The sequence below is a fragment of the Sciurus carolinensis genome, chromosome 5, assembly GCF_902686445.1.
Source record: "Sciurus carolinensis chromosome 5, mSciCar1.2, whole genome shotgun sequence".
Classification (NCBI taxonomy): Eukaryota; Metazoa; Chordata; class Mammalia; order Rodentia; family Sciuridae; genus Sciurus; species Sciurus carolinensis.
In genome coordinates, this window is record NC_062217.1 from 2,859,505 (window position 1) to 2,887,068 (window position 27,564).

A 27,564-nucleotide genomic window follows, 5' to 3' on the forward strand; every position below is an offset into this window, starting at 1 on the left:
CTTTCTTTTCCAGGGACCTCCAGGGTTACCCGGAATGAAGGTACATTTTATCTTATTATTTTATTGGATTCATTACAGAAAACTATTGAAAACAGATGCCATAAAAGCAAATGTACTTTAAATCACTTTAGCTGATTGATTTCCTATTAGCATGTTGTCCTAAATTCTGTTAGACTAAAAGAATGCACAAGTAGCAGACGCACAAACTTAAATTTCCGTCTAATGTTTAGGCCCGTGGCACAGCTGCTTAGCAGGAGGCAAACCGCCTGAGGAATGGTGTGGTCAGTGTTCCTGGAGGCAATTCCAGCCAGGTCACCCTCGAGCCATGTCATTGAAAGGAAGGGCTCATTTGTATCCTACTTGGTCTGAACAACTCCTCAGCCATCTTTCCATGAGGCCCATACCCAGGAACACGTCCCTGTGTCATGCGTCCCTGAGTTACATAGGAAGGATCCCAGAGCCCTTTGCACTCAGTTCTGATCATGGCCCCCATCCTGAGTCAACCTTGGCCCTCAGTTTGGGTCAGGGGTGGGGTTCGAGGACAGGATACCAGCTCCCTGCTCCCATAGCAGGGGAAGGCTCCGTTCCTGATGTTGTTCTTGGGACTTTCTTCTTCTGCCCTCGTAGGGGCCTAGCAAGAAGTCCAGGTAGATGGCCTGCATGACAACAGCTGGCCCTTCACCTTCCTGTCCCTGCCCTGCACAGGGCCTTGGCTGGCATCTGACGTGGGTCTGCTCCATCTGATCCTCCCTCCTCCAGGGAGAATATGCTCTTCCTATAGGGCAGGGAGCAGTTTCTTTGTTCTTAGGGCCTTCAGTTGATTGTACAAGGCCCACCACACCTTGGAGGGTCATCTGCTTGACCAGTCTTCTGATCTCAGTGTTTATCTTAGGCAAACATCCTTCCCAGCAGCATCCCAGTGGTGACTTACCAAGTACTGCCACCTTGCCAAGTTGACAGTCAAGTTTGCCATCATGTCCTACCCTCAGAACACACCCCGAGTCTTCCCGGCAGTGGTTCTTGTTCTGGGAGAACAGTCTTATTCTGTGAGGTTGCTGGCAGGGTCTGGATCCCTTCCCGTAATGGTCTCTGTCTTCGGTGCCAGCGGCAGCTGAGGTGCGCGTGCGGCTCTTTTTGCTGGTCACTGAGCACAGTGATCGGGACAGGTGGCCAGTGGATTTACTTCCAGCTTATACAGTCTCACTCTTGGACTTGACCTGGTCCCACCCCAGTGAAGCAAGCCCCGTGCCAGGTGGGTTTGGGGTTCTTCAGGGGACCATCCATATTTACGACTCTCTTCTTTTGCCCTCTAGGGGGATCCAGGTGAAATACTGGGCCACGTGCCCGGGACGCTGTTGAAAGGGGAAAGAGGATTTCCTGGCGCCCCCGGGACACCAGTAAGCATTTTCTGAGTCACTGCGAGAAGTGCTAAGTCACCTCCGGCTGGCATGGTAACCTTTCTCTCCCATCGAATGACAGGGTTCGCCGGGATTGCCAGGCCTGCAAGGACCCGTCGGCCCTCCAGGATTCACGGGACCACCAGTAAGTTTTGGGCAGATGCCTCTTTGAGACAGCCATTTAAAGAAAAGGTGAACAGAGATGTGGAAATAAATAGGACCTTGATGAAACGTTTGCGTGGTGTCCCTCCTCCTTCGGCTGTGGCAGAGCCAGCTTCCCTCTCATGAACGGGGCTGTCTCTGCCCCGTCACTTCCCCGAGCTGTGGGGAAGGGGGCTAACAGCACAGCACATCAGGACCCCCCACACAGACGGCAGGTCACCGTGTCGGGCTGCTGGGTCCCGGGGAGTTCTGTGGACTTTGGAAGCTGGGATCTGCCCTAGGTGACCTCACCCCTGTGTTGGGAGCTGGACTGTAAGGTGGCGAGCGGCACATCACAGGGCTGGGGGTGCCACGGGAGTGTGGACACAGACCAGCATCCGCACTGTGCTGGACTGTGCAGCTGAGCCTCGGACACCACTTCCTGGAGGTGGCTCCCCTGGCCTCCTGCACAGCGGGCAAGCTTGGTGGGAGGAAAGGTGCAGGTGGCAGGGCCACCCTGAAGGAGGCTTACCTGCCAAGGGCCACATGTGAGGTGTGGAAGATGCATCTAGTCCCCACATGGCTGGAAGACGCTGCTCATTTCACTACGCTCTGCCCCCGGAGGAATCATCAACTTTTGAAGATTAATTGTGTCTAAAGTGGACAGACATCATTCCCAGAGGGGAGACCCCAGCTCCAGAGCGGGCTGCTGATTTTGTGTATTGCCCTGATAGCTCGTCTGGGCACCCTCTTGGTCACCCGGGTCCACAGGGCAGTGCCTCCGGTTTCGAGGTATTTCCACTCCTGTTAATAATTGCCTTGGCCCAGTCTCTGGTTATTTTCAAAGTTGTGCAGTTCTGCAGCACAGCAAAAACATCTAACAAATACTTTATCACGTTTTCTACAGAATCGTAGGATAATTCAGCACAAAGGATTGGATAACTGTGGTTGTGAACCATATTTAATTAAAATTCTCTCTCTTACAGGGCCCCCCAGGTCCTCCTGGACCTCCAGGAGAAAAGGTAAATACATTTTTCATTTGTCACTCTTGGGCCCCAGTATGAGATGGAGATGGACTAGTCCTACTGTATCCGTCTGTCTGTTTGACCCTCTACCATCTTCCGTCTGTTATCATGATTCTCTTTCTATCTTCATCATCCCCATCCTCTGTCCGTCATCTACCAGCCTGTCACTCTTTCCTTTTGTCCATCCTTCGTTGTTGCCTTGGATTCTCTTAGTTTGATCTTTCCCTTAGTTTTCTAAGGACAGAGTTTTAAAACCTTAAGTTTTAGAAAAAATTCTTAAAGAGTTATTTCTCAATAATATTTTAAGAGCCATTTCACAGAACTCGAGCACTGCGTGTCTTTCTTGGAGGTTGTGGTGGTGGCAGGACCAAGCTGCTGCTTGACGCCTGCCATCTGCTAGACTTTTACGTGAGGGTGGGGGACGGCTGAGCGCAGCGGCAGCCCTGATAACGAGCCTGATTTCCAATCAACAGGGGCAGATGGGCTCCAGCTTTCAAGGACCAAAAGGCGACAAGGTGAGTACACAGCGCTTTGTCGTGCTCCTTGTTTGAGACCGCAGCTCTCAGATTGGCAGAACTTCCACCTCTAGGTTGACTTGTGGACCCCAGGACCCTAGATCCTCTTCTCTGCATGTTTTTGAGTTCTGTAGGGTTTTGCTTAAACTGCTGGAATTGTAGGGCGTATTCCTGCTTGTTGCATATGCTAGACCTTATTGCAGAGGTCTGTATGATTGCGCGAGCAGAGTGCACTGAGGCGGTCAGTTCTGATGATCTGTACCCAGACATCAGTCCAAATGTTCTTGTCAGTGACAAAACCAGACCTAGAGTTCCTGAGAAAGACACTAACGCGCAGGACTTGATGTAGTGGCATAACTCTGAAGGCCTGCAGTGATGAAGGCCACCACAGGGAGGGAGGAGGAGTCAGAGTGGGCAGGCAGGTCTTCTTGGGGCAGTGGGCATGGAGGAAGCATGCTCTGAGGCAGGGAGGCTCAGGTGGACAGGCAGATTCCTTCTGGGAAGAGGAGGGAAAAGTGCGGGTCTCCGATCCCCTCCTGTCCTCTCCCACGGTGTCCCTGGGTCAGTCCAATGAGACAGGCACCGGCCTTGGGGCTTCTGCAGTTGCTGCAGCCAGCCTGCCTCCGTGGATGTGTGGGTAGGCAGGGTGGCACCGGGGCACCGGATGTGGGGACCTGGCCAGAGCAGGGTCACGCAGCTGGCTCTGCTTTTCTTCTCCACACCTTCTGGCCCTGTCATTTCATGAACCTCACAATCAAGTGACCCTGAAATTCATGCTGTGGGACCTTTGGGCTTTCCTTGCGGTCAGCAGGGTGCCCCTGACTTCCGCGTGGAGCCAGCCGTCAGGCTGCTTTGGAAGCAGATTCCCACGGTTCTCGTCTTTTGCCTGAAGATGCCCCTCTCTTGCCAAGCTCTTAGGCAGCGGCATGCCTCTCCTCATGCCCTCTTAATGCAGCGTATGCCCTGCCCACAGCTGCACGCACGGGCGTGTCCACAGGTGTGTAGCTCCTGAGCCTGGGGTGCAGGTCTCCTGGCTGGACCCCTGCTGCCCCAGCCTCCTAGCGAGGCCACTCCGGCTGCGCCGAGGTGGAGGACGTCATGTTTTAAACACAGCTGCTTCACCCTCGGCTTTCACTGTTACACCTGCGTTTTTTCTGTGTAGTTATTTTCATGCCTAATTAATCCTGGCTTTTACTCGATCAGGGTGACCAAGGGGTCAGTGGACCTCCTGGAATGCCAGGACAGGCACAGGTTAAAGAAAAAGGGGACTTTGCCACCACAGGAGAAAAGGTATGTACGCCGGGACTGGTCCTGCAGGTGCTTTCTAGAAAAAGAGAAATCGAGTCGCAATTTAGTTTCTCCTGCTACGTTGAGTCCTGACCTAGAAAGCAGATTTATAGGAGACCTGCTGTATACAGGAGCAGATCTGCAGTGGAGGCAGGGCCTATCCGGGGCTTCTTCAATGTACCCCGCTGGGGGACGGGCCAGCAGGCAGGAGTGGGTCCAGCTGAGCCGCAGAAGGAGGCATGGCAAGCGCCTCTGGGCCAGGCAAGGTGGACTCTGCCCCGTGAGACCCTAACTCAGGCCATGCTGGGGAGGGTCCCAGGAGAGCAACGTGCTTTCCTTTGTTCATGAGGCAGAGAGGGTCTTTCTTTCGAGTGTGTGACATAGCCTGTAGAAAGCTGATAAAGCCATTAGAAAGTACTGATCCCTCTCTCTCTGCCACCTCTCTAAATTCTTTTAGGGTCAAAAAGGTGAACCTGGATTTCAGGTAAATTCTCCATTCCTGTCTATTTTTATTTTCATGTAAAATACCACCAAGTATTAAAGTTACAAGTTCATTTGCCCTCCAGCAGGGTATTGGCGAATGCTAATGAGCTCACCTGCTTCTCCTTTTGCTTTTCAAGGGGATGCCAGGGTTTGGTGAGAAAGGCGAACCCGGAAAGCCAGGGCCGCGGGTATGTGCTTGGTACCCTCTCCCTCCTCACCGTGCACCGCCCCGCTTCCAGTCCTAGGGCACAGCAGCACAGGGACGGGGGCCTCGCAGGGCCTCTGTGTCCCCTCTCTGGGAAGGCTGGGCTCATCCCCAGTCCAGCACCACGAGGGCAGGCGGACAGGCTGGAAGGAGGCTCTGGGAGAGCCTGCAGCCCCCGGGACCTGCTGGCACGGCCAGAGCAGGGACCTGGCTCCCTTTCTGATGGGTTCTTGGTGCCAGTCCTGAGACCCACAGCCCAGGCCGTGCATGAGCCCCTCTGGCTGATAGACTCCTCCCTTCATGGACAGCAGGGACGGGGCACTGCCCAGCTGTTCCTTTCCTGGGCTGTTTCTGGTTTCTCCTCTGCAGAAACCTGTGGAGAGCCCCACCAGGGCTGCCCTCATGGCGGCCTCGGTACCCACGTGCTGGTGGGAGAGTCCTGGTGTTAGGACCCATGTGGCCTTAGACTTGCTGCCAGTCAGACTCTGTCCTTGGGAAAGTGAAACACCTCTGCTCCCGCAGGACACTACCCCAGCCGCTCCCCCCTGCCCAGCCGCCCATTGCCGCGGTATTGCAGCCACACAGAGCCTTCTCCTGCCGTTAGTCCTGGTTATTATTCATGCAATACTAATGTCCACTTCTTTATTGCATAGGGAAAACCTGGAAAAGATGGTGAAAAAGGAGAAAAAGGGAGTCCGGTAAGTCTTGCTCTGCAGCTTCTGAAGGCACAGACAGATGCTGTTCCCCTTCACTCAATGACCTTGTCACTGCCCCCTCCTTCCAGGGTTTTCCTGGCGATTCGGGATACCCGGGACTCCCAGGCCGACAGGGCCCTCAGGTATGTGGTGATGCTGTTTTGAATTTTGACCTTCATCTCATAGTTTAGCTTAGAAGTTCACTCACTTTTCCCTAGAATAAAGAAACTGTCCTTAAAGGAAAAAAAAATCTCTCTTCCATGTGGGTAAAAACAACCTTCTTAGTGCTTTTCTTGGTAATCCGTTGCCAGGGGCGTAGTTAGCCTTCCGCTGTGTCCTGTAGACATCTCTGTTCCCCTGTGTCAACTGCACACAAAGCAGTGAGAGAGGTGTTGGTGTCCTACGCCAATCTCAGAGTGTGCAAAGCTGGCCACGCTGAGACCAGCCAAGGATAGGACACTGATTTTAGACTCTAAGGCCCAGTCAGCTTTATTGGAGAGAAGCGCTGGACCCTGCCATCTGCAGATGCTCTTTATAGTGAGGACAGACAAGTGAAATTATTTTTTCTTTGTAGGGAGACAAAGGTGAAGCCGGCCCTCCGGGTCCCCCTGGAATTGTGAGTAGCAGTGCTTGTGCTGGTCTGGGTGGAGGTGGAGATGGGCCCAGGGTGGTGACACAGGACAAGCTGCCACCATGCCTCGTATTTTCTGTGAAGCAGCTGCACGTCACTTGGCAGCTTCTTCATAATTCCTATTGTGCTATTTTATTGTATTTTGAAAATTTTTACATATCCTTAAATCTCTGGAAATGAAAAGGTCTGCATGTGGATAAGAATATTGGTGACGGGGCTGGGGAGATAGCTCAGCTGGTAGAGTGCTTGCCTCGCAAGCATAAGGTCCTGAGTTCGATCCCCACTACCTAAAAAAAAAAAAAAAAAAAAAAAAAAAGAATATTGGTGACATGCTTTGAAATCTTTTTTTTTTTTTTTAATTTTGAATTATCCATTAAGGTAAAGGAAAACAATTTTTTTCCATGGTACTGGGGATGAACCCAGGGCTTCAGACATGCCAGGCAGTGCCCTGCCATCAAGCCTCGTCCCACCCGGGAGATCTCAGTAGGAGATGCCCGTTGGGCCGTCCACGCAGGCAGCCTTGTGTCGCAGTAGCATTGCTCTCCCCTCCGAGTGCTAGTTCTCACGCGCCTGCAGTCCGCTGTGGGACGCTTCTGGGAAGGCCGGCTCTTCGTGTGCAGAGCTGTCTTCAGCGGTGGTCAGCAGGCTGTGCTAACGTGGCCAAGCCCTCATCTGTTGCCCTCTCTGGGTGCCGGGAGTGGGACGTGTGGCACGTGTGCAGGGCCGTGCAGTCGCCAGGCCTCGTTCCTCGGGCTGCTTTTCTAGGAGTAGGATCACCCACAAGCCACGCCTGGCTCCCTCCGTCCTGCACGTTTCTGCGGCTCCACGTCCATGTTTGTGACCGCCCTGGCGGTCCTGGCTCACCTCAGTCCCACAGGCACAGCTTACTTAATTTCCTTTTTATTAAAGCTTTTTATTTCGTTCATCTTTAATTGACACGTAAAAACTGTGAGTGCTTCTGGCGTGCAGCATGTTTTCATATACGCAGACGTTGTGGAATGGCTGACAAGCTATTGAACAGCTTCTTAAAAACAATACCTGCTGACTTAATTGATGCAGAGCAATTAAATTTCCTTGGTAATTCTAGTGTTTGAACTGCCATTTTCCTTGGATGTCAGTAATTTAGAGTCAAGGTGAATGAGTCCTCTTCTTAATGAGGCCAACAGCACCTTCTTCCTGGCTGATTTCCCCGTGACTTTCAGGAAGTACACACTTTTGGTTCTTAAGAAGGAAAAAGCAGAAACCCTCTTCCAATACAAAGCGTGTGTTCCTGCCTGCGGCCCGAGGGGCTGAAGGGCCACCCCTGACGCTGCCCAGCCGAGCAGAGCGCTCATGTGCCCCTCGAGTGCACGTTTGCAGGTGCCACACCTGAGCCTTGAGTACGCTGCTGTAACTTCGCCTCCCTGGTGCGGCCGGGAGCTGCTCAGGGCAGGAGAGCAGCTGGTGGCTTCTCTGCCACACGCTCTTCACCTGACATCCACCCGCTTCTCAAGTCTCGGCGCCCCCACACCGCCAGGCTTCTCAGCTTCTGTATTTCTTGAAGTAGTGCAGAGCGTTGATTTCTTCAAGCACTGGCATTTAGTCCACGGCCAGCCACTCTTATGCCTCGGGATCTTTTCTTCTTTAACGCAGGTTATAGGCACAGGACCTGTGGGAGAAAAAGGGGAGCGAGGCTACCCAGGGGCTCCCGGGCTGAGAGGAGAGCCAGGCCCCAAAGGTAGAGTCTTGCCCTTTCCCTCCCTTCTTCTCTCCCTCCCTTGCCCCCTCGTCCTCTCTCTGCATGTCTCCCCTCCTTTCGAAAACAGCCGCACCCCTCGCAGGACTGTCTGGTGACCTGCTTCTCCACGTCTCTGTCTCAGTGTCACATAGGGTACACAGACACCCTTTTCCATGTGCAGCATGGTCTTTCTCCAGGAGGTGCTTGGTGGACAGTCTGTCCCTGTGTCCCTGGAGTGTGGATATGTGTGGGCACCCCAGAAAGGCCCTGGCAGAGAAATCGACAGTGAGCAAGCACTTCTCACCTTGTCCCACTCTTTCTCTTTCAAGGTTACCCAGGATTACAAGGCCAGCCAGGACCCCCAGGTGAGTCCTTATCTGTCCTTCTGTGGCCCCCGTGTGCTTCTCTCTGTGGTTCATATTCTGCATGTGTATCGTGCACGTTCAGTGTGTGCATAGAACAGGTAGCGACGTTCCTGCACGTTTTTCTATCTTGAAAACAGAATGTGCAGCTAGATAAGTGTTTGCAGGTTGGTGTGTGGTTCGTAGATGTGCATGCTGCAGATGGGACCCCTCTGTGCACCCTGGCCTCCCTCCCAGCTCTGCTCGGAGGCAGGCCTTCCCACCAGTCCCTGCCAGGAGGGCACATCTCTTCCCCAGCACCTCTGCCCCACTTGCCCTCTCTGGTGCCCGGGCTTCTGGGCGACCCCGTCCAGCTGCTTCAGCAGCCTGCCCTGCTTTTCCCTGGAGTTCTGCAGCGGCTCTCTGTGCACGCCAGTGTGCGAGTCCCAAGCGACTGTACCTTCCTGCAGCAGGGGCCACATCTGTCCCAGGGGCCAGCAGCCTGCCCTCATTGCCCGCCTGCTGAGGCTCACAGCCCTGACGCTCTGCTTTGCTGGCTTTGCTTTTTAACTTATTTGTCCTCTGTGTTCATTGTTTCATTTCCCCCCAGCAGTTCTCAGACCCCACAGGGCCCCTTTTCCTCTGTGGGAACAGATGGCACCGTGGCTCCAGGGGCCTTCATCTCTCTAGGAAAACTCTGGGTCTCCCTCGGCACCCTCACTTTCTTCCACTTTCAGTCACTTCCTTCAATTGGATTCTAGGGAGCGTGTCACTTCCTGTCTCCAGTGATGCTCTGTTTCATGTCCAGTTACCAACAACGTAGTCATCTCTTGACTAGCACTTTTGAAAACATTTGCTGAAATTGCTGTGGCTGCAGATGCATCGTCCACCCTCCCCTCGCCCTAGCACCCCACTGGTCTTGGATGATATTGGTCGCTGTCACCTCCCCATTACTGACTCCTCCCTTCCCCCGACTTCCATCCCACGGAGCATTCGTTTCCCTCTCTTGAGAGCTGCTTCCTCCAGCTGGCTGCTGGCCACTGGGCTCAGGCCCACATGGCCTCTGTCCTTCTGGCTGTCTCACTGGTGGGTCTTCTCATCAGGACCCAAGTCCTCAGTGGTGGGAGCTCTTCACCGTCCCTGGCCAGCCTGCCTCCCCGCTCTGTCCTGTGCTCATGCCCAGCCTGCCCTCTGCTCCAGGGGCCAGCTCTTTCCTCGCCAGGACAGTGGGGCCTCTTCACTCACGGCCTCTGGGCTGGTCCCTCCAGCCTCCTGTGGCAGCCTTCTGGACCTCCACAGACTTGCGCCCCTCCCTCAGCACTGCAGTGGGGACTGGACTGTGCTTGTTCAGACCTCCTCACTGCTTCGGTTCTGAACCCCTCACCGAGCCAGAGGAAGTTACATGTCCTTCACTTCTCTGCTGTTTACTCAGACTGTCCATCCATTTGCTGTCCCCTTGGTCTCTGTCCACTTCTTTGGTGGCATTTTTCTGCGCTCCTCCATACAGAGCTGGAACACAGCCTCTAGCCTTTTTGCTCACACACTGGGAGTACTGTTCACACTGAGGGAAACCTGCAGATTTGACATCTGTGTCGGAGCCCTTTGCCTCGGGCTGAGTGGACTTTCAGCGTCTGTGAGGCAGGCGCCTGCCGCTCATTGGCTGTTCGTCAGTGGGTGTAGTGGTCGTTGACCGTGGAGGAGAGAAGGAAAGTCGTGAGTATGGAGGTGTGGCCTGCCCGTGACAGTTCACACCGGATTCCGTGCTGGTTTCAGGCTTCCCTGTACCAGGACAGGCCGGTGCTCCCGGCTTCCCTGGCGAAAGAGGAGAAAAAGGAGACCAAGGATTTCCAGGAACGTCTTTGCCAGGACTGAGTGGGAAGGATGGACTCCCAGGCCCTCCAGGTCCCCCAGGGCCCCCTGGGCAGCCTGGACACACAAGTAAGTTCCCTCAGGGCTGGTATCACACTTGTCCAGCCCGTTCGCAGGAGGCCAGGCAGTGCCGGGACCGCTCCCAGGGCCAGAGTGTCAGGCGAGGGCCCCGCGAGCGACCTTGTCTTCCTTGCGCATTTTCCACCTGGAGAGCTTTGGGAGTGAACCCTGCCACCAAAGGAATTGGTAGGATAAAAAATAGAAATGGCTAAGAGGAATAAGTAGCATGTTAACCAGCTCCGAGTCTCCTGGTATCCAAGGTTAAAGATAAACCAGTTAATTGGTGGGGTTTTTACTAAAAGCCAAGTTGCCGTACTTGGTCTAGAGATGCTGAACACAGCGATCCCGAGACGCACAAAAAGCCAGGAGGAAGGGTTCCAGGTACAGACTGCACTGGCGTGTGTCGTAATGCAGCCGGAGATGTCAAGTTTGGGGCACGCTGTGGAGTTTTCTCATATCAGCCTTGAGAGGACTGAGCCGTAATCTCTTGGTTCAGCCATGGTGGCCCTGTCATCTCAATGTGATGTCAAAGCAAATGACGAGGAAGTTCTGGAGCACTAAGTGAGCCTGCCCCGCGGGAGTGCTTCCTATTTCCAGAGCAGGCCCTTGGTTCTACGGGGTCAGGGTCAGCAAGTGCTCTCTGTGGAGTCTGAGCAGCTCCGACCCTCTGGTGAAGCTGGTGGCTCCTGGGCTCTGACACCAGTGAGATCCATTGGTCAGAATCCAAACCTGGATCCTGAGGAAAGGAGTTCCCATGGACAAGGTTGCTGAAGGCCGGCCAGGGCTGGGTGCAACGACTGGTTCCAAAGGACGGGCATGCACGTGGGTGGAAAGACGTGTGGGCCACATGGGAACTCCTTCCTCTTCTCTTGTGATTTTGTGAAATGTGAGAGGAGGCTGAATTCGGAGTCCCGAAGACACTCAACCCAACGTCACTTTTCCTTTGCGACTGAGAAAGGCCTGTGGGGTCCTTGTTCGGTGAGGGTTGTGGAGCCTGTGAGGTGGCAGGCCTGGGCTGGGAGGAGTGTCGGGACATGGTTCTGTACCCTGGAGCGGGCACTCTGTGGGGAAGATGGTATAGACAGAGGAGGGAACTAGCTGGGCTGTAGGAGCAGAGGGTTCACATTAGCAGTCAAGGCCAGGGGGAGCTCTGGGCCGGGTGGTGGGTGCTTTTAAAGAGTGGTGTGGAGGTGAGGGGCAACTGTGGGGGAGTTAGGGAAGAGAGCAGTTTCTGTATAATTATGATTTTTAAGTTCTAAAATATGCACAGATTTCATGAAATTATGGCCCTTCCACTCCTGTGACCGAGTAGGACCTGTCAGTTGAATGGCTCCGGCCGGGTTTTCTAGTTGGCCTTTGTAATCAGTGCAAACTAAGCAATTCCCAATTACAGCATATTAAGTGATAATTTACAAAGGAGAATTTTATTCAGATTTATAGTGTATGTGAAAGAGGCTACTGCTGACTTGGGACCTCTTGGTAGCTCATTAACCATGAACGTGAGATTTCTGTAGCCCACTTCTGCTACTGTGTTCCACAAATGGTCCCAGCCAGCTTGAAGCCATCTGCGGCTGCAGACGCTCTCCCTGAGCCCACATCGTAGCAAGGACTCCAGACTTGCATTTCAGAACTCCCCAGAAATAATCGCCTTATTCTTGCTTTAGACTTAAAGCTATTTTGAATTGTTTCTGTTGAGGAGGTATCGTGACTTCTTTTTTACCAGGAGTATGAAAGGGCACTGGTTGAGTTGAGGCAGGCAGGGGTGTCTTAGGAAAAGGGTGTCCTGCCTTTGTCTCCAGAGGCAGGAGATCATGTATCCCAGACTTGTAGGGCTGGGGACTGTGGGTTCTTTGCAGTCAGTAACCTCAGGACTGCTCTTAGAAACATAATGGAGGCATCCTCTCAACAAGGATGGAGTCCCAGGCAGAGGGTTGGCAGAAATGGAGCCAGGCTGCAGATCCCACAACTCAGGCTTCCTTGCCTCTGTGCGTGCTGGGAAAAACTCACAGAAGAACAGAGTCACAACCAGCAAAGCAAAACAGTTTCCTCCCAGCTTCAGCTCTTCCACGTCTGAAGCTACCTTGTTCAGTTGAGTTCTAGGCCAAGTCTCGAAACAGGAGGTGTGACTGTGTTCCAGGCAATCCTGTTCTAGCTGGGTGGGGACCTGCATGGTTGACCCTGGTTAACACATCCAAGTTAGAGGCAGGACCCACCCCTCGCCCTTCCACTGCAGGGGACTCAGGTCCAGATGCCAAAGCCCTGCCCTAGGCCTGTTCTCCATCAGGATGAGAGGACAGTTGGAGTGGGGAGGACTTCTGGTGTTTGAGTGCCTGGCAGGGGTACTTAAGCTATAAACTGTTCATGTTGTCATTTTTGTTCAAAGATACTGAAGAAAGAAGCACAGACTCTATCACACTGTGTATCTGAACTATAAAACAATACTGTACTACCAGAGCCCATGACAGATGGTGTTTGCTTTACTGTAATTTATTATCATGCCTCTGCATAAACCACACTCAGAATTGAATATGAACAAAGAATTAGAGACATTTCCCCATGCACGGTCTGTATCTCTAAAATAACCATTACTTTTAAGTTTGCCTAGAAAAAAATTAGGTTGTCCTAGTCTCAGTGTTGACTTAGATGTGAGTGGACACATCACTTAACTTGCTTGAGCCTCAGTTTCTCACTCTGTAAAATAAGGATGATGGGATGGAAATGAGCCGCTGAAGAGGAGAGGGCCAGTGAAGTGAGAGAGAGATGCATTAGAATCTGGGGAGCAGTTGCTGAGGGCGAGCCGACCACACTCTGTGTGCTGGTCCTGTTTTACCAATTAGTACCCTAGGCTGGTTTTGAAGCAAGGACAACTGGATTTGTAAAACTGACCAATTAGCCTAAAATGTCTTGGTGTTTTAACAGATTGAATTAGAGACAGTAAACAGCCTAGCCATGATCTTAACATTTACAAACCAATTTCAGATGGCATTGTGGAATGTCAGCCTGGACCGCCTGGTGATCAAGGCCCTCCCGGGACTCCAGGACATCGAGGATTGACAGGAGAAATGGGAGAGAAAGGTAAGAGATTTTTTTAAATTTAAATTTTTTTAATGTTTTCATTAGTGTGTTATATATGCTAATGACATATTCATATTCATTTGACATAGTCATATTCTTCTGACATATTCAGAAATGCATATAACATTTGTTCCCCTTAAAAAATATTTTTGTAGTTGTTGAAGGACCTTTATTTTATTTACTTATATGTGGTACTAAGTATTCAACCCAGTGCCCACACATGCTAGGTGAGCACTCTACCACTGAGCCACCACCCTTACTTATACGTGGTGCTAAGGATTCAACCCAGTGCCCCACACTGCCCCACACTACCAGTGAGCCACAACCCTCGCCACAATTTGTTTCCTTTTAATTAGAAAAATGATGATTGTTTGTGCAGCTCATTTTTTCTCCCTACAGACTTGCTCAGGTTTTGGAGTCAGGGTGCAGTGTAGGGAGATGTGAAACTCTCCTGGAAATTCATTCCCAGAATAAGCATCTTCCTCTGACTCAGTTGAGATTGTTGCTGAGTGTTTGTGGGAGATTTGTGACCCAGGAGCTTAACGTTCAGACTTATCCCTTTCTGTGGCCCAGGAAGTCTGCCTTGCCACTGCAGGTGCTGCCCATGGGCTAGGCTCTCAAACAGATACTGTAATCTTTCAGTTCAAAGTTTGTTAGTATCATTTTCCAAGGACGCACGTACTTCCTGTAATCCCAGTGACAGATCTGTTCAGGGAATGCTCAGCGCCCCCAAGCCGCCTTTGCGTAAGATCAGTGTGAGTGCATCTGCTGTTGATGGATTGACTGCCTTTCCTTGCTACTCTTGGCTGTTAATTTTATCTTTAGCCCTTTCAAGTGTCTGCTGTAACATCAACACAGGATATGCATTATCTCTTCAGAAATCTGGAGAACAGAGGTGGATTGTCCCAGCATTGACAGTCTGGTCTTAAAGTGGAATGAACAATGGCATTCCGATGTTTATATGCCTATTAACCCACGAGCAGAACAGGAGGCCGTCCTGTAAAATCCACCCCCTTGGGTACCACTTCTGGCTTTGGATTGTAAAGAATTTTTGGTCTTCAAAAGCCTAAAACATAACACTGCATGGGAACAGCTAGCTGCAGCCCACATCGTGGGATCCTGGTGGCCTCGTAGATTGCAGAGCCTGCAGGGACATGAGCTTAGAAGTTGGCCTCCAATTAGAATCTGCTTGTCATTCCCTTTTGGGGGCTCCTCTCATTGCCAGGTGTTTCCTATTTTCTGAGATTTGCCATTCTGTTTTAGGACATTCAATGACCCGTGTTCTTTACCCTGAAATCTTACTTATTCATCCCTGGAATCCTAGGAGGGACATCTTTCTTCCCAATGTCTCTGTACTCCGGTACAGCGTTGTTGGCCTGCCTAGTCTGGTTTCTCCCCTGACCTCTAGCCATAGGAGAGGGGACACCCATGGAGTCCCACAATGCCTGGAATTAAGCTGCGTCCATAGCCAGCTGCCTGGTGTCCATCCCACCATGAGTCCCTGTTCTGTCTCCTGGGAAGATACAGAACAACACCATGTGTGTCCCGCACACTCCAGGAGGTGGGCTGGCCCGTGGGACCTGTTCCCATGTCTGGCATGGGCTGCTGGAGTGGATGGGCTTCAACCATGCCAGAGGCTGCCAGTCAGGGTGAGGCAGGGTGATGTGGGTGGGCCTCTGGGTGCTCCCTAGGTGGTATCCTCCACAGCATTCCTGCTTCCTCATGCCTGGAAGCCAGATGTCCCTGGAAGCCAGACAGTGAGAATTTAAGACACGGTTATCTCTAAGACACCAGAAGGCCTTAGAGCTTAGTTTGCAGATCACGACTCAAGAGACTGAGATGCTCAAAGCAGAGGCCTCCTCTACTTTCTGGGCTCTGAGCTGTCCTCATGTCTTTGGCACCAGTTCAGATACTTGTTCCTGCTTCTGCAGCTGCTTCCTCACAGTGACCCCCTCAATCAGCGAGGAAGTCCATGGACCTTCACTCCTGTGCAATAAAGAACATGAAATCAGAGAGTAAGGGGTGGGAGCATGGGATGAGAGATGGAGCCACAGTGGTCAAGTCTTCCAGGGCTGTAGGCAGGCCTGGCTCCCTGCATTGCTTCTTGGTGCTCAGCCCCTCTCCTTGTGCCTGGAGAAGGATGAGGCCTCACTAGACATGCAACAGGGTCACACAGCAAGTGCTGGGACAGTGGGCATTAGCCATGGTGGGAGGAACCCCTGAGACACAGGGTTCACCACTAGCTGGGAGTGCCGGAGGGCTGCTGCTGACGGCAGAGCCTCTGTGTGACGGTGATACCTTTCCCATCCCCTCACACTGCAGGGATTCCTGCTCCCACGCCACTCACAGGCACCTTTGCTTCCTTCTGTAGGTCAGAAAGGAGAGAGCTGCCCCTTCTGTGACACAGAAGGACTTCGAGGGCCGCCCGGGCCACAGGGTCCCCCAGGAGAGATCGGTAAGGGCCAGGCGTGAAAGGAGCAGGTCAGAACTGTTCCCGTGTGTGGTGCTCCTGGGGACAGCCCCACCAGAGCCCCGCTCTCCTGCAAAGCAGAAGCACAGCAAGGAGAGTGTGAGCCTCATCCAGGATGGTGCACAACCAGTGACCAGAGGCCTGCCACCCGTGTTCCCTAGCAGAGGGGCCTGGCACGAGGCTCGCTCACTCTGCACCCCTGGATCCCTGGGTTGAGGGCAGTGGCGCTCCGCAGCCCTCCTGCCTCCACCGTTGGCACAGGCGGCTCAGGTCCCCCTCTGAGCTCACCTCTGTGTTTTAATGATTGCTCTCTGGACATTCTTCAAATGCCCGTCCACTTTGTATGAAGACTTTTACGCTATTGAATCTCGGGTAAAAGAAGTTTAGAAGAATTGTCTCATGAATGCTGTGCTCTTGTCTCTTTTGAAAGGTTTCCCGGGACAGCCAGGGGCCAAGGGCGACAGAGGTCTACCCGGCAGGGACGGTCTTGAAGGATTGCCTGTAAGCAAACCTGTCTGGGTTCACACCCTCTGCAAGTTGCTCCCTTGCAAACCGGCTGGGTGGCGCATTTCTGCATCTGTGGCTTCTGTGCCCTGTGGGGCTGGTGAAGAGAGGCCATGAGGGGGCTGGAGTGGCACTCAGGTGGAGCCTGAGCAGGGAGCCTGCTGCATGCAGAAGCACATTGCACACTGCCCCCGACCCTGCAGGACCCCGCTGCCGCCGCTGCGATCCCGTCCCTCCCACAGGCCTTGGACCCTGAGTCAGAGGGTCCCAGAGTCTTGCAGGCAGCACGTTGCAGAGCCAAGCTCTCTCTCCTGTGTCACCACTGCTCCTATCATCCCACCACGTGACCTCAGGACCCACCAGGGACGTCTGTGGAAGGATGGAGGAAAACTGGCCATCTTCTCCTAGGGATTTGAAATATCTTTCACTCTTCTTTTTACAGATCTGTATATTGAGACTTCCTTTTACCAACATCTGCTATATAGATGCTTTTTTAAAAAAAATTTAAGAGACATCTCAATCAAATCAACTTGAAACCTTTCAGTTAAATACAATACTGGCTTAGCCTTTCTAGTTTGTTTTAAAATAAGTCATCACATAGAGGAGAAAAGAATCATCTCAGACATGGAGCACATGTTTTTATCTTGCCTATCAGTGCTGCTTTGAGGCCTGCAGACCTAGGGGCGTGGGGCCCCTTCTGCTCCCTTGGTGCTGCTGGGCTTTGCAAGCAATAGCCCGTTTCTCTAAAACCTTTCATTCCGTTTTTCTTTTTGTCTGAAATTGAGAATCAAATCCCTGGCCTTCTCATCTTCTGATGTAGCTCTTTAAAATTTTTAGTTTTATTTAGCTATTGGTGGAAGCATTGCTATAGGAAGGCCAGGGCAGAAGTGAGCTGGAACAGGAGAGAAATAGCTGGAATTCTGCAGGGGCTCCTCCTTTTGATGTGAGATCCTGGGCTTCTGCTTTCCAGAATTTCTCTGGTGCCTGGGGAGCTGAGTTAGAAGTTGCAATTGTTTAAAATATTTCTAAATAAACGAGAAGTTCAAATAACTGACTGTAGCAGGGATCAAAGTTGGAAGGACTTTGAAGGGAGCAGAAAAGGATCTTTTAACCTCTGTCCATCTGCCTTTATCTGAGTGAATTTCCTGGTGGGCTTCCTGCCTCAGACCCGGCTGGAATCCAGGCCAGATGCCCAGCCTCAGCCCCCAGATCTAATAAAAATGGAAGAAGAGGAGAGAGGCGAATGAGAAGCCAGGTTTAGAGCACCACGGTGAAGAAGAGGACAGAGAAACTGCAGCAGCGCCCGGCCACACTGCTTCCTGGGCATTCCTTCCTTTCCATAGTGGGAAGGCCTTTAAAGACAGATTAATAAGCCAATGACTCGAAAGATAGTCATTTCCCTCAATTCGAGGCTACATCACAGCTCCAGGTTTAACCAGCTCAAAATTGAGGTCCACATATTTTGAGTTTGGCTGGAAGCTGAAAGCGACCCAGGACCCCGCACCCTGCGGCAGAGATGGCAGTGACCGTGGTGAAATGCCCTGGTTTTCCTCTGGATTTAGATGGCGTTTCTGGGTGGTTTTCTTTTGAAAGCCGAGTGTTGGGTTCTGGAAAGGGTGATGATGCGAGTGAGCCGATTCGCCCCTGGGTCCCGGCAGGTGTCTGGTCTCTGGGGCGTCCTACGGAAGGGAGCTGCCCCCACTCCCCTGCGGGGCCCCTGTCTGAAGCAGAAAGCACAGGTGAACGTCCCTCGGTCAGTGCAGCCTACACAAAGCTTTCAAGGCAGCATTTGATTTCCCAGCATCCATCTTAAGGGATGTGGATCAAAACCCCTGGGACAGTTCAGAATCAAGATGTTCTGTGCCTAAAATCACAGGAGATGTCCTAGGGTCACCAATGTCACTTAGAAAAAAGTCCAGATTTCTCCCTCAATAGAGTGACAAGGTCTCCATTGTTAGAATAAAAGGCAGCATTCCTTGCCGAATCATAGGTCTGCCTGTTCAGGCTGTGAACCCCGCAGGTTGGCCAGGCCGTGGCGACGTGGCCTGTTGTCTCTGAGCGTCCACTCCCTCCTCTGTGAGGTCGCAGTTTCAGCTTTTCCCTGTAGAGTTGTGGTCAGGGTGGAGATGTTCACACAGGCCCTGACACGTGGTGGCGGGCGACAGAGGTTGTAAGAGTCTCGGTCTGTGGTCTTCAGCGCCTCGTGTGGATAAGTGCACGTAGAGGTGTGTGCACGTGTGATTCGCATCTGAGAACCTTCGGGAGAGTTTATGAGAAGGAATCAAAGTCACAGGAATTGTGCAAGAGGGGCAGGGAGCCTACTGGTGCCATTCTCAGCCTGAGAGTCGGGACAATTGTGTGGAACCTCTGCCATTGTCCCCGTGAACCAGGGCTCCATGTTGGGTGTGGACATGCTTTGCAGATTCAACTTTCCAGGAACTGAAAATGTTCTAGAGTGTGTCTCTTGGGAGAGTCTTGGGAAAGTCCAAATAACTTCTTAAAATAACTCATTTCCGAGCCGACCCGTCTCACTTCCCCGTTTCCCCTCACTGGTGCCCTGGCAGTCCTTATCTCTTCCGGAATCCAGGGTGGAACACAAACGGAAACCTGTGCAACTCCAATAGTGCCCAGACAGAGAGAACAATGACTGTCCCCAACCCGTTGACACTTCGGCACTGTCAGAAGCCATTGCTCTCGTTTGGGGCTCAGGAGCCACATATAGGTGCCTCCAACAGTTGCTAAAACATTGTCACGAAGGGTTGACAGTCATAAGGGGAAAGAAAGTTACACCAGAATGTTCTGAGAGCTGGGTGCCAGTGACATCCCACCATGCCCTGTCCCATCTGGTCTCTTTGGAATACCCAAGACTCTAATGGGTTTAGGAAAACTGTAACCAGTGAGGCAGACCAGGGCTCCATTGCAGAGCTGATGGCTCCCTTCTGGAACATGGGCAGCAAGAGCTAAGTGTGTGACAGTTTTCCATAAAGGTGGCTTCGTGACTCTGTGGCTGATTGAGTGTTGGTGTGTCCTGCAAATCGGTCTTCTATGGCATCACAACACTTTGTTCTTGTAGGGACCACAAGGTGCACCTGGCCTGATGGGCCAGCCAGGAGCCAAGGGAGAGCCTGGAGAGATTTATTTCGACATACGACTCAAAGGCGACAAAGGAGACCCCGGTTTTCCAGGACAGCCCGGCATGCCAGGGAGAGCAGGGACCCCGGGCAGAGACGGCCATCCAGGTCTTCCTGGCCCCAAAGGCTCCCCGGTATGTTTACTTCCAAATTCAGCATACATTTCACCAATGTGGATCTGCAAAGAACAGAGACATTAATCATTGACATCATAGCTGCATGTTTTCATTTGGATGGTGACCGACGTACATGAATTTATTCCATGGCTCCTGAACCAGCTAAGTGTGTGAGCTAGGGGTTGATGGAATCACACTGAATAGCCAGCTGGTGACCGAGGAGTCCCTTCTGACTTTTGGGGACTGAATAGGTGTGTTTTGCTGTCTTTTTCCTTTGGGAGGCTGATGGTGAAGTTAAGAGTTCATGTCGCCATTTGACGGAAGATTGTGGGTGCAGCTCTCTGCCCTGCCGAGTGCTCTTCTGCAGGGTTTGGGGTGGTGACTGCCTGGCTTAGGAAGGAATGCCACTTTCACTCGTTAACTGCAGGTTGCCTCATGGGGGTAGCGAGCAGCGCAAGCCACTTGAACTCTGCTCCGGCTCACGGCAGACCAGGGTGCTGGGTGCGGACGGCAGTGCTTGTGACGCTCTTTTCCTCTTGTCCCATCAGGGCTCTGTAGGATTGAAGGGAGAGCGTGGCCCCCCTGGAGGACCTGGCTTCCCCGGCAGCCGTGGTGACATCGGCCCCCCTGGGCCTCCGGGCTTTGGTCCTGTTGGCCCCATTGGTGACAAAGGACAAGCAGGCTTTCCTGGAAGCCCGGGGTCCCCCGGCCTGCCAGGTGAGGCTTGAGACCCTCCAGGTACAACTTCAAGATACACAGAGACACTGGGCTTGGACAGACAGGAGCGTGCCTGGATTGAATTCCTCCAGAAAGAGGGGTGTGACCCAGGCAAGCCCCTTTTCAAGCTTTTCTGTACCTCATTTCTTCACATATGAAACGGGCCAGGTAAGGTGTCAGGTTGAAAAGAACCTGAAGTTATGGATGGATCTCCTTATAAATAAGTGTAGGTATGTACCAGCTAAAGTCAGCCTTTTATGTTGAGCTAATCAAAACACAAGGCCAGTTTTTTTCTCTTATTTCTGTTCATTTTGGCTTCTATATCACCCAAGCAATGCTCTCCTAACCGTACCAATGGCTGTGCAGTTGGCTAATGCCACAGCAGCCCCAGGGCCTGATCGCTGTTTAATTCCGTGTTGGTTTCAATCATTGGATGACTGTTATTTGAATGGTTAACGTGCCAGGCACTGTGCTGGGTGTTGGCAAGAGGGTGGAAGGACAGACTTGGTCCTGCCCTGTGCTCCCAGGCCTGGGGTTTGTCAGAGAGCCCCCAGCAAGGACTCCACGTGGCTTCTCATGTCTTCTCTGCTCTCTGTGACCCTGATCTGGTTACTCTCAGGACCCTGGGGAAAGAGGTGAAGGCCTCGCCTTGCACAGAGAGGCACTCGGGGATTTATGAGTCCGGCGATTGCAGGAGACACACACGCACACCCTTGCCCAGCCAACCTTGGAATGAGAGGGGTGGAGGCTGGAGTGGTGTGTGCGTGGAGGAGGCAGGGACGCTGCATTACCAGGAAGTTTTTAAAGTTGCTAACTGAGGATTCAGGGTGATTGAAAATGTGTGACTAGTGAGCTTGAACGACGTGGTGGTGACTACAGGCTGATCAGAGTAGCAACGAGGACCGGGTGGGAACCGCTGCTCCCTGCCCTTCTTGCTCTCTCTGCGGAGTCTGTCACTAGCCTCATGTCTAGCCTAGACTGCGCCAACTCCTGTCCCCACGAGGGACGTTGTTCCCCTGGTATGACACAGCACCAGTTCCAAGGCTTCCAGCATTGCGTCTTGATGGAGTCTGGAGGCGAGGGCAGGGCCCCTGCCACTCCATGCTCGGCTGCTGGTTGAACACGGACTGTCAAAACACCCAACTGGTTCTTTGTTAAGTGAGCATCCCAGAGATGTCTTTCCCAACCCCAGTGGAAGCAGCAAAGGCAGGGAAGTACTGGGGTGACTAGAGGGACCCCAGGGAGCCAGCGGAGGGACCTGTGGTCTCATCTCCTGCTCTTTTCCCATGACTCCTTATTCTGGACCCACCAAATCCTGTGCGCCTCAGGCTAGTAGCATCTGCCAACTTTCACAGCTGCAAAAAGGAGTTGGACTTTCTTTTTGACCAGGAACATCCATTGAGAAATCAGACCAGGTACTTAAAAGTAGATCCAGGCAGGCGGGAGAGGTTCCTGAAGAGGGTGTCCAGTGTTGCTGGCCGCTGGTGTACATTCCGGAGCATTCTTTGCCATCTAGACCCTAGAAGCTGACTTTTGATTCCCCAGGGCCATATGTACTTGGTGATCCCTAAAACCTGACTCCTGTGCTGTCACCCGTAGCAATTGTGTGCTGAAGCCCGTCACCCTCCACAGTGTAGCAAGAGACACCCTGTTATTTCACTTTCCTGGAATTCCTGTGGGGAAGGGGTTCCTGCATGTGCCTGGAGGGATCCCCTGCTGCTTTTCTGACAGCCCATCGACCCCCAGTGGATCTCCTGGCCCAACATGGGGCTGGGCCTGGACCTGAGGTAGAGGGTGGTCCTGGCTGTTCTGGGAGCTCAGAATTCCCCCCACACAGCTGCAAGCGGTGGATGATACACAACCACCCACTTGCCATGCTGTGTAGACAAACACTACCCTCTGAGTAGAATTTAGGCCAATCTGAAAGCGACTGAGGCCGAGTCTGTCTGATGAAGAGCAAGAACAGGCAGTATTTTGGTTCCTGAGACAAACTAATTAAGAAAGGACCCAGGGCCATTTCACTTTTTTGTCAAGGAAGATTTTGCAACTTTTCATGTGAGGCTGTAATTTGAAACTCTTGCAGAATTCCTGTGTCAAACACATCTTGGTCATTGGAACACGTGTTCTGTGGAGAGAAGCAGCTCTCTTTGGAAGAGTTTAGGAACATGAAGGAAAGGGATGGGAAAGATGGAATGTCTCCCTTTGGGTGTGCAGGGTGCCTGTGTGCCTGAGGCTGGGGTGCGGCAGTCACCAGTCACGTCTTGATGCTTTGCTCTTTATCTTCAGGTCCGAAGGGTGAAGCGGGAAAGGTGGTTCCCTTACCTGGCCCCCCAGGAGCAGAAGGACTCCCGGGATCCCCAGGCTTCCCAGGACCCCAAGGTACTGTTCCAGTTCCAGCTCACCTGCTCACAGTGGGGGCGCTTCATGTTTTTCTTGTGCTAACCCTTGGTGTCCTTCCCTGCAGGTGACCGAGGCTTCCCTGGAACCCCTGGACGGCCAGGCCTCCCGGGCGAGAAGGGCTCTGTGGGCCAGCCGGGGATTGGATTTCCTGGGCCTCCTGGACCCAAAGGTAAGCCTGTCATGAGCCTGAGCGTCAGGGTCCAGTGCTCTGGCCACAGGCCCTTGTGAGCCGTGGGGCCTTGTCTGCTTCTCTGCCGGTCAGGAGCATCAGAGGGGTGTCTGTTTTCTACCTGGCATGAGTCTCTGGGGAGAGGAAGCAGCAGCCCCCGGGATGCCCAGAGTTGGCGCCTGATGCTAGGGGGCTCTGAGGATGGCGATCCCAATGCTCATGTGGGAAGTCGCCTCTCCTGGAGGGTCTGCTTGGGAAGGGCTGGCTCAGGAGGGTGTGTTGCCAGGTGGACACAGCCACCCGTTCTGTTGGTTTAAAACCCGCCATCCATGGGGGTCTCCCTGCAAGTGCAGACAGCAGAGTCCTAACCCTGTGCTAGGTGGGCTTGCGAGGCAGAGGGATGGCCTGGGGGTGGGGTGCAGGGAACCGTGGGAAGCTTTGTTCTCAGGGTCCCCACAGGATGCTGGCCCAGGACCTCCTCCTGAAAACGGTGAGGATGGAGTCCCGCCTTCAGTCCCCCAGACTGCCATTCCTGGAGAAGAGCTGTCCCTTTCTCCAGAGGCCATGCAGCCAACCCATGCTCAGGGCTCTCTTCAGGCCTAAAGGGCAGGAGCCTCGATGTTCAAGAAGGCAAACGCTAGCCCAGCGTGGTGGTCACAGCTGCAAGCCCACTCCTCAGGAGCCTGAGGCAGGAGAATGATACGCTTGCCATCCTCGGCAACTTAGTGAGACCCTGTCTTGAAAGAGAGAGACAGGGCAGGGGTCGGTGCTAAGGCTCCTCCTCCCGTGAGCACCATGCCGTGGTCGCCGTGGTGGGTCTTCTTGATTAGAGGCCGCTGGCCCACACGGAAGGAATTTCTTTGGACATGGATACTGGGTGGGTAGTTAGGGCCACTGGCCACCAGTCCTACTGTATGTCTGTCCCCCACAAGTGCGATTGAGCTGAAAGCCACAGACTTCCTGCTGCATGTGAGGGCTGTAAGCCAGAGCTAGCCAGCCCCCAGTGCCACACAGCCAGCTGGGAGAAGGCCACTGGAACCCCTGCGGCGAGGCCCAGACAGTCGTCAGGTGTTTCAGGGGCCCTGGTGTGGCCACAGCCTCACTCCAGCCAGGGGTCTGCAGAGCTTCTCAGCTGTAGTGTGACTGAGCACCAAGGGCTCTTGTTGAGACGCAGCCGTGGTGGTTCTGGGCTGGAGTTTCCGGCTATGCTTCCAGGGCGTCAGTGGAGCTGCCCCGCCCCTGCCACACCTTGGGTCAGTGTCCTCGGGCCTCCCTGGTGCGCAGTGCCCAGTGGGCATCTGCTTTGTTTTGGACAAGTAGGACAGGAAAGATGGATTAGAGGAGAGGAGAGCAAAGGGACAGGAGGGGCCTTGAGAAGGAGGCAGGAGACAGGGCCCCGGGGCTGGGAGTGGCTGCATGTCCTGCACCCATGGCCGGTGGCCTCCCCTCCCCCTGAGGGCCTCCTCCCAAGGCTTCAGGGTCATTGGCCAGCTCAGTCAGCCCAGGTGCATCTGGGCACTTGGGAAGGAAGTAAAGGGCAGGGGAGGCCATAGGGCTGTGATGATCTCCTTCACTTTCACACAGGTGTTGATGGCTTACCTGGAGACGTGGGACCTCCGGGGAGTCCAGGTCGCCCGGGATTTAATGGCTTACCTGGCAGCCCAGGTTTGCAGGGCCAAAAGGTGGGTGCCGAGCATTCCCCGGGTTGCGGTTTGTCCCTCTCCTGTTACTAATGGGACACTTTGAATGGTGTTATTAACCTCAGGACAGTTGGCCCAGCAGGATCTTTAGTTTTAATGACAGAGTAGAATAGAAAATATCAGAGCACATAACACATGGAGGAGGTCGTTGAGGGAGATCATTTGTTTCAATTCTATGGAGCATTTCAGTTTTAAGACAGCTTCTCGCCTGGGCTACGCAGGTCTCAGGTAAAATGTGCTTCTTGTGATGAGTGGCAGGTGAAGCTGTTTGAGAGTCACTGTGCTACAAGAAGCCAGAGAAGCAGGGTTCCCAGCCAAAGCGCTGTGCACCTTCTGGCTGTGGGGGCCGCCCTGTGCCTGGGGGGCTGTGAGCGCAGCAGCCCTAGATTCTACCCTCCAGACAAAAGAGCACCCTCCACCCCCAGTGCCACAGCAGGAGACCCCTCCCCAGGCTGCTGCCGGGTGAGGTCCAGTGTGGCGCAGTCTCCTTGCCCTCAGGTACCCTTCTTCTGCCAGCTTGCCCAGGCTCAGAGTCCTCTCAGCAAGGAAGCGATGTGATCATGTAAGACTGAAGGGAAATTGCTAGAAGGCACTGGTGCAAGGCAGGGAAAAGGGCCATGGTTGCTGGGAGACCTGCACCCTGGTGGAGCCAGCCTGGGGAGAGCAGGTGTGCAGAGGCAGCCGTGCCTCAGTGTGACCTGGGCCCTTCACCCTGGGCAGCATCCAGCACCGTGCATCCCCGTTCTGAGCAGCCGTGGCTGAGATGCCTCTGAGTTTGTCTGGACCGTGCCAAGCAGATTGAGCAGTTAGTTGACCACAGTGGCACGTGGACGGCCTCACACATCCAAAGCCCCTAACTTAACCAGCCCTGAGTGGGCTCAGGGAAGGATTTGCTTTTGACCCAAAATACTGAGTTTTTTCAAGAAGCCTGGGATGGACTTCCTTCCCTTTAGGGAGCTTCCTCCCAGACATGGGGAAGCTGCCAAGGCCCACCAATGTCCAAACACTCCTGTAGGTCGCCCCTCGAGTGGCTCTGTTGGGCACTGTGGCTTAATGTCCACCTGCACCCTTGTCTTGAATGCACCCTCGACCCTACAAAAATACTTCCCTTATTTTTAATCATCTTTGTCAAAGTCCCTGATCTGTGCGGTAGTCCTGCATGTTCAATTTGCTGGGAACGCCTATAAGACACTGGATGAGTGGAGTCCTGGACCCGCTCTGGAAGTGGCCAGCTCTTCAGAAGATGTCCATGCATCAGTCATAGGTCATCGTGGGTTTTGTCGGCTACTTAGGGTCAGCTCCTCATCACAGGTTCAGGGTGGCAGAGCCAGGGGGCCACGTGGGCCAGAAGACCTGGTGCAGCGTCTCGATGGTCCTCCTTTGTAAATGGAAACAATGGTCACCTGCATGGGGACCTGGGGGGAGGTCCATGGGAAATAACAGGCTTGGCGAAGCTTCGCGAACTGTGCGAGCAGCGAACGGGCATTGTTCTTGCCCACGCACTGGCCTCATCCGCCAAGTGGTCCCCGAGCTGCTGACTGGGCACAGTGTCGACGCTGCCGACTGATCTGCTTCTCATGCTGTGGTGACTTTCAGGGAGAGCCTGGCGTGGGCCTGCCAGGGCTCAAGGGGCTGCCGGGCCTTCCTGGCATTCCTGGCACACCCGGGGAGAAGGGCAGCATCGGGGGACCAGGCGTTCCTGGAGAACACGGGGCGATCGGCCCACCTGGGCTTCAGGGGATCAGAGGTAACTTGCCCCCGAGTCTGGACTGTGCTGAGGACTGGACCTGTGGTCACCCCAGAGCCCCTGCTAGGTGCTCAGTCCACGTGCGTGAAAGGTGATGAAGATCCTAGGTTCTGGGTGGTGCTGTTGGGCAGGCGGCCTGCATGTGGTATTGGACGTGCTGTAGCTCCCCATTTATTCATGATTATTCCCCTCCAGGTGACCCAGGGCCTCCTGGAGCACAAGGCCCAGCAGGACCACCGGGAGCGCCAGGAATAGGCCCCCCTGGAGTTATGGGCCCCCCTGGAGGGCAGGGACCCCCAGGGTCATCAGGTGACGTCCCTTCTCTTGAATGTTCTCCTTCAAGCACAGTGGGCCGGGACACAGTGCTGACGCTGCAGTCGCCATTGAGGGAGTAACAGTCTCACCTGTGAAGGAGGAAAGGAAATTCTAGTCTGCGAAGTGGTTTGGTTGTTGGCTTAAACACAGAGTCACAGATGTCTATTTCTTCCTCCCATTGAGATCAGTGTCAAAGAGATCTCTTAGTTGCATACTCAGTGACTTCAGTTCTTTTTCAAATGACGTCTCCATGTGACCTTTGCATAGCAGGCTTAATCAGTAAGTGGCTGGAAGTGTGAGCTGAGCCCATGTCCAGCTGCCTTTGCCTTTGCAGTAACACCCTGGAGATGGTGGTGTGGGGATAGGGCAGAGCTTGCAGGGACAGCTGGCCTGGGCGGTGGGCCTCAGGGCGGTGATGGTGACACTGAGGCAGGAAGGGGTGGCCTCTTCTCTCAGGACATGGTTTACCACTGACTGCCCTGGGGACCCCAGACGCTGGTGTCATTCAGGCCTTGATGGCTTGCTCACTTGCTTCCTTCAGAAAGGAGGGTCAGCACTGGATTCTGAAAGTTCCCTCTACTCTACCCAACCACAGGTCCTCCCGGCGTCAAAGGAGAGAAAGGTTTCCCTGGATTCCCGGGACTCGACATGCCTGGCCCTAAAGGAGACAAAGGGGCTCAAGGACTTCCCGGCCTAACTGGACAGTCAGGGCTGCCTGGCCTTCCCGGACAGCAGGGCACGCCTGGAATTCCGGGGTTCCCAGGTGGGTGGCTTCTGACCGGATTGACGCTGAGGGAGCAGGTCTCACCTCTCCTTTCATAGCACATGCTGTCCATGATCCATGTGGAGAAATG

General features: G+C 53.5%; 1 protein-coding gene across 1 annotated transcript in view; it reads left to right on the top strand.

The window, feature by feature from the left end:
• The window catches only part of Col4a1 (collagen type IV alpha 1 chain), a 134,490-nt gene that overhangs the window by 81,339 nt on the left and 25,587 nt on the right, over nt 1–27,564 (top strand). The window contains exons 8-32 of the mRNA XM_047552911.1: nt 14–40; nt 1,314–1,397; nt 1,480–1,542; nt 2,525–2,560; nt 3,037–3,078; nt 4,282–4,368; nt 4,823–4,849; nt 4,986–5,036; nt 5,707–5,751; nt 5,838–5,891; nt 6,323–6,364; nt 8,012–8,096; nt 8,426–8,461; nt 10,211–10,375; nt 13,346–13,441; nt 15,813–15,896; nt 16,342–16,412; nt 19,489–19,680; nt 20,211–20,379; nt 22,666–22,758; nt 22,844–22,948; nt 24,533–24,630; nt 26,245–26,395; nt 26,591–26,704; nt 27,306–27,473. Of these exons, the coding sequence (XP_047408867.1) occupies nt 14–40; nt 1,314–1,397; nt 1,480–1,542; nt 2,525–2,560; nt 3,037–3,078; nt 4,282–4,368; nt 4,823–4,849; nt 4,986–5,036; nt 5,707–5,751; nt 5,838–5,891; nt 6,323–6,364; nt 8,012–8,096; nt 8,426–8,461; nt 10,211–10,375; nt 13,346–13,441; nt 15,813–15,896; nt 16,342–16,412; nt 19,489–19,680; nt 20,211–20,379; nt 22,666–22,758; nt 22,844–22,948; nt 24,533–24,630; nt 26,245–26,395; nt 26,591–26,704; nt 27,306–27,473 (2,185 nt within the window). The remainder of the gene's footprint in view (nt 1–13; nt 41–1,313; nt 1,398–1,479; nt 1,543–2,524; nt 2,561–3,036; nt 3,079–4,281; nt 4,369–4,822; nt 4,850–4,985; nt 5,037–5,706; nt 5,752–5,837; nt 5,892–6,322; nt 6,365–8,011; nt 8,097–8,425; nt 8,462–10,210; nt 10,376–13,345; nt 13,442–15,812; nt 15,897–16,341; nt 16,413–19,488; nt 19,681–20,210; nt 20,380–22,665; nt 22,759–22,843; nt 22,949–24,532; nt 24,631–26,244; nt 26,396–26,590; nt 26,705–27,305; nt 27,474–27,564) is intronic.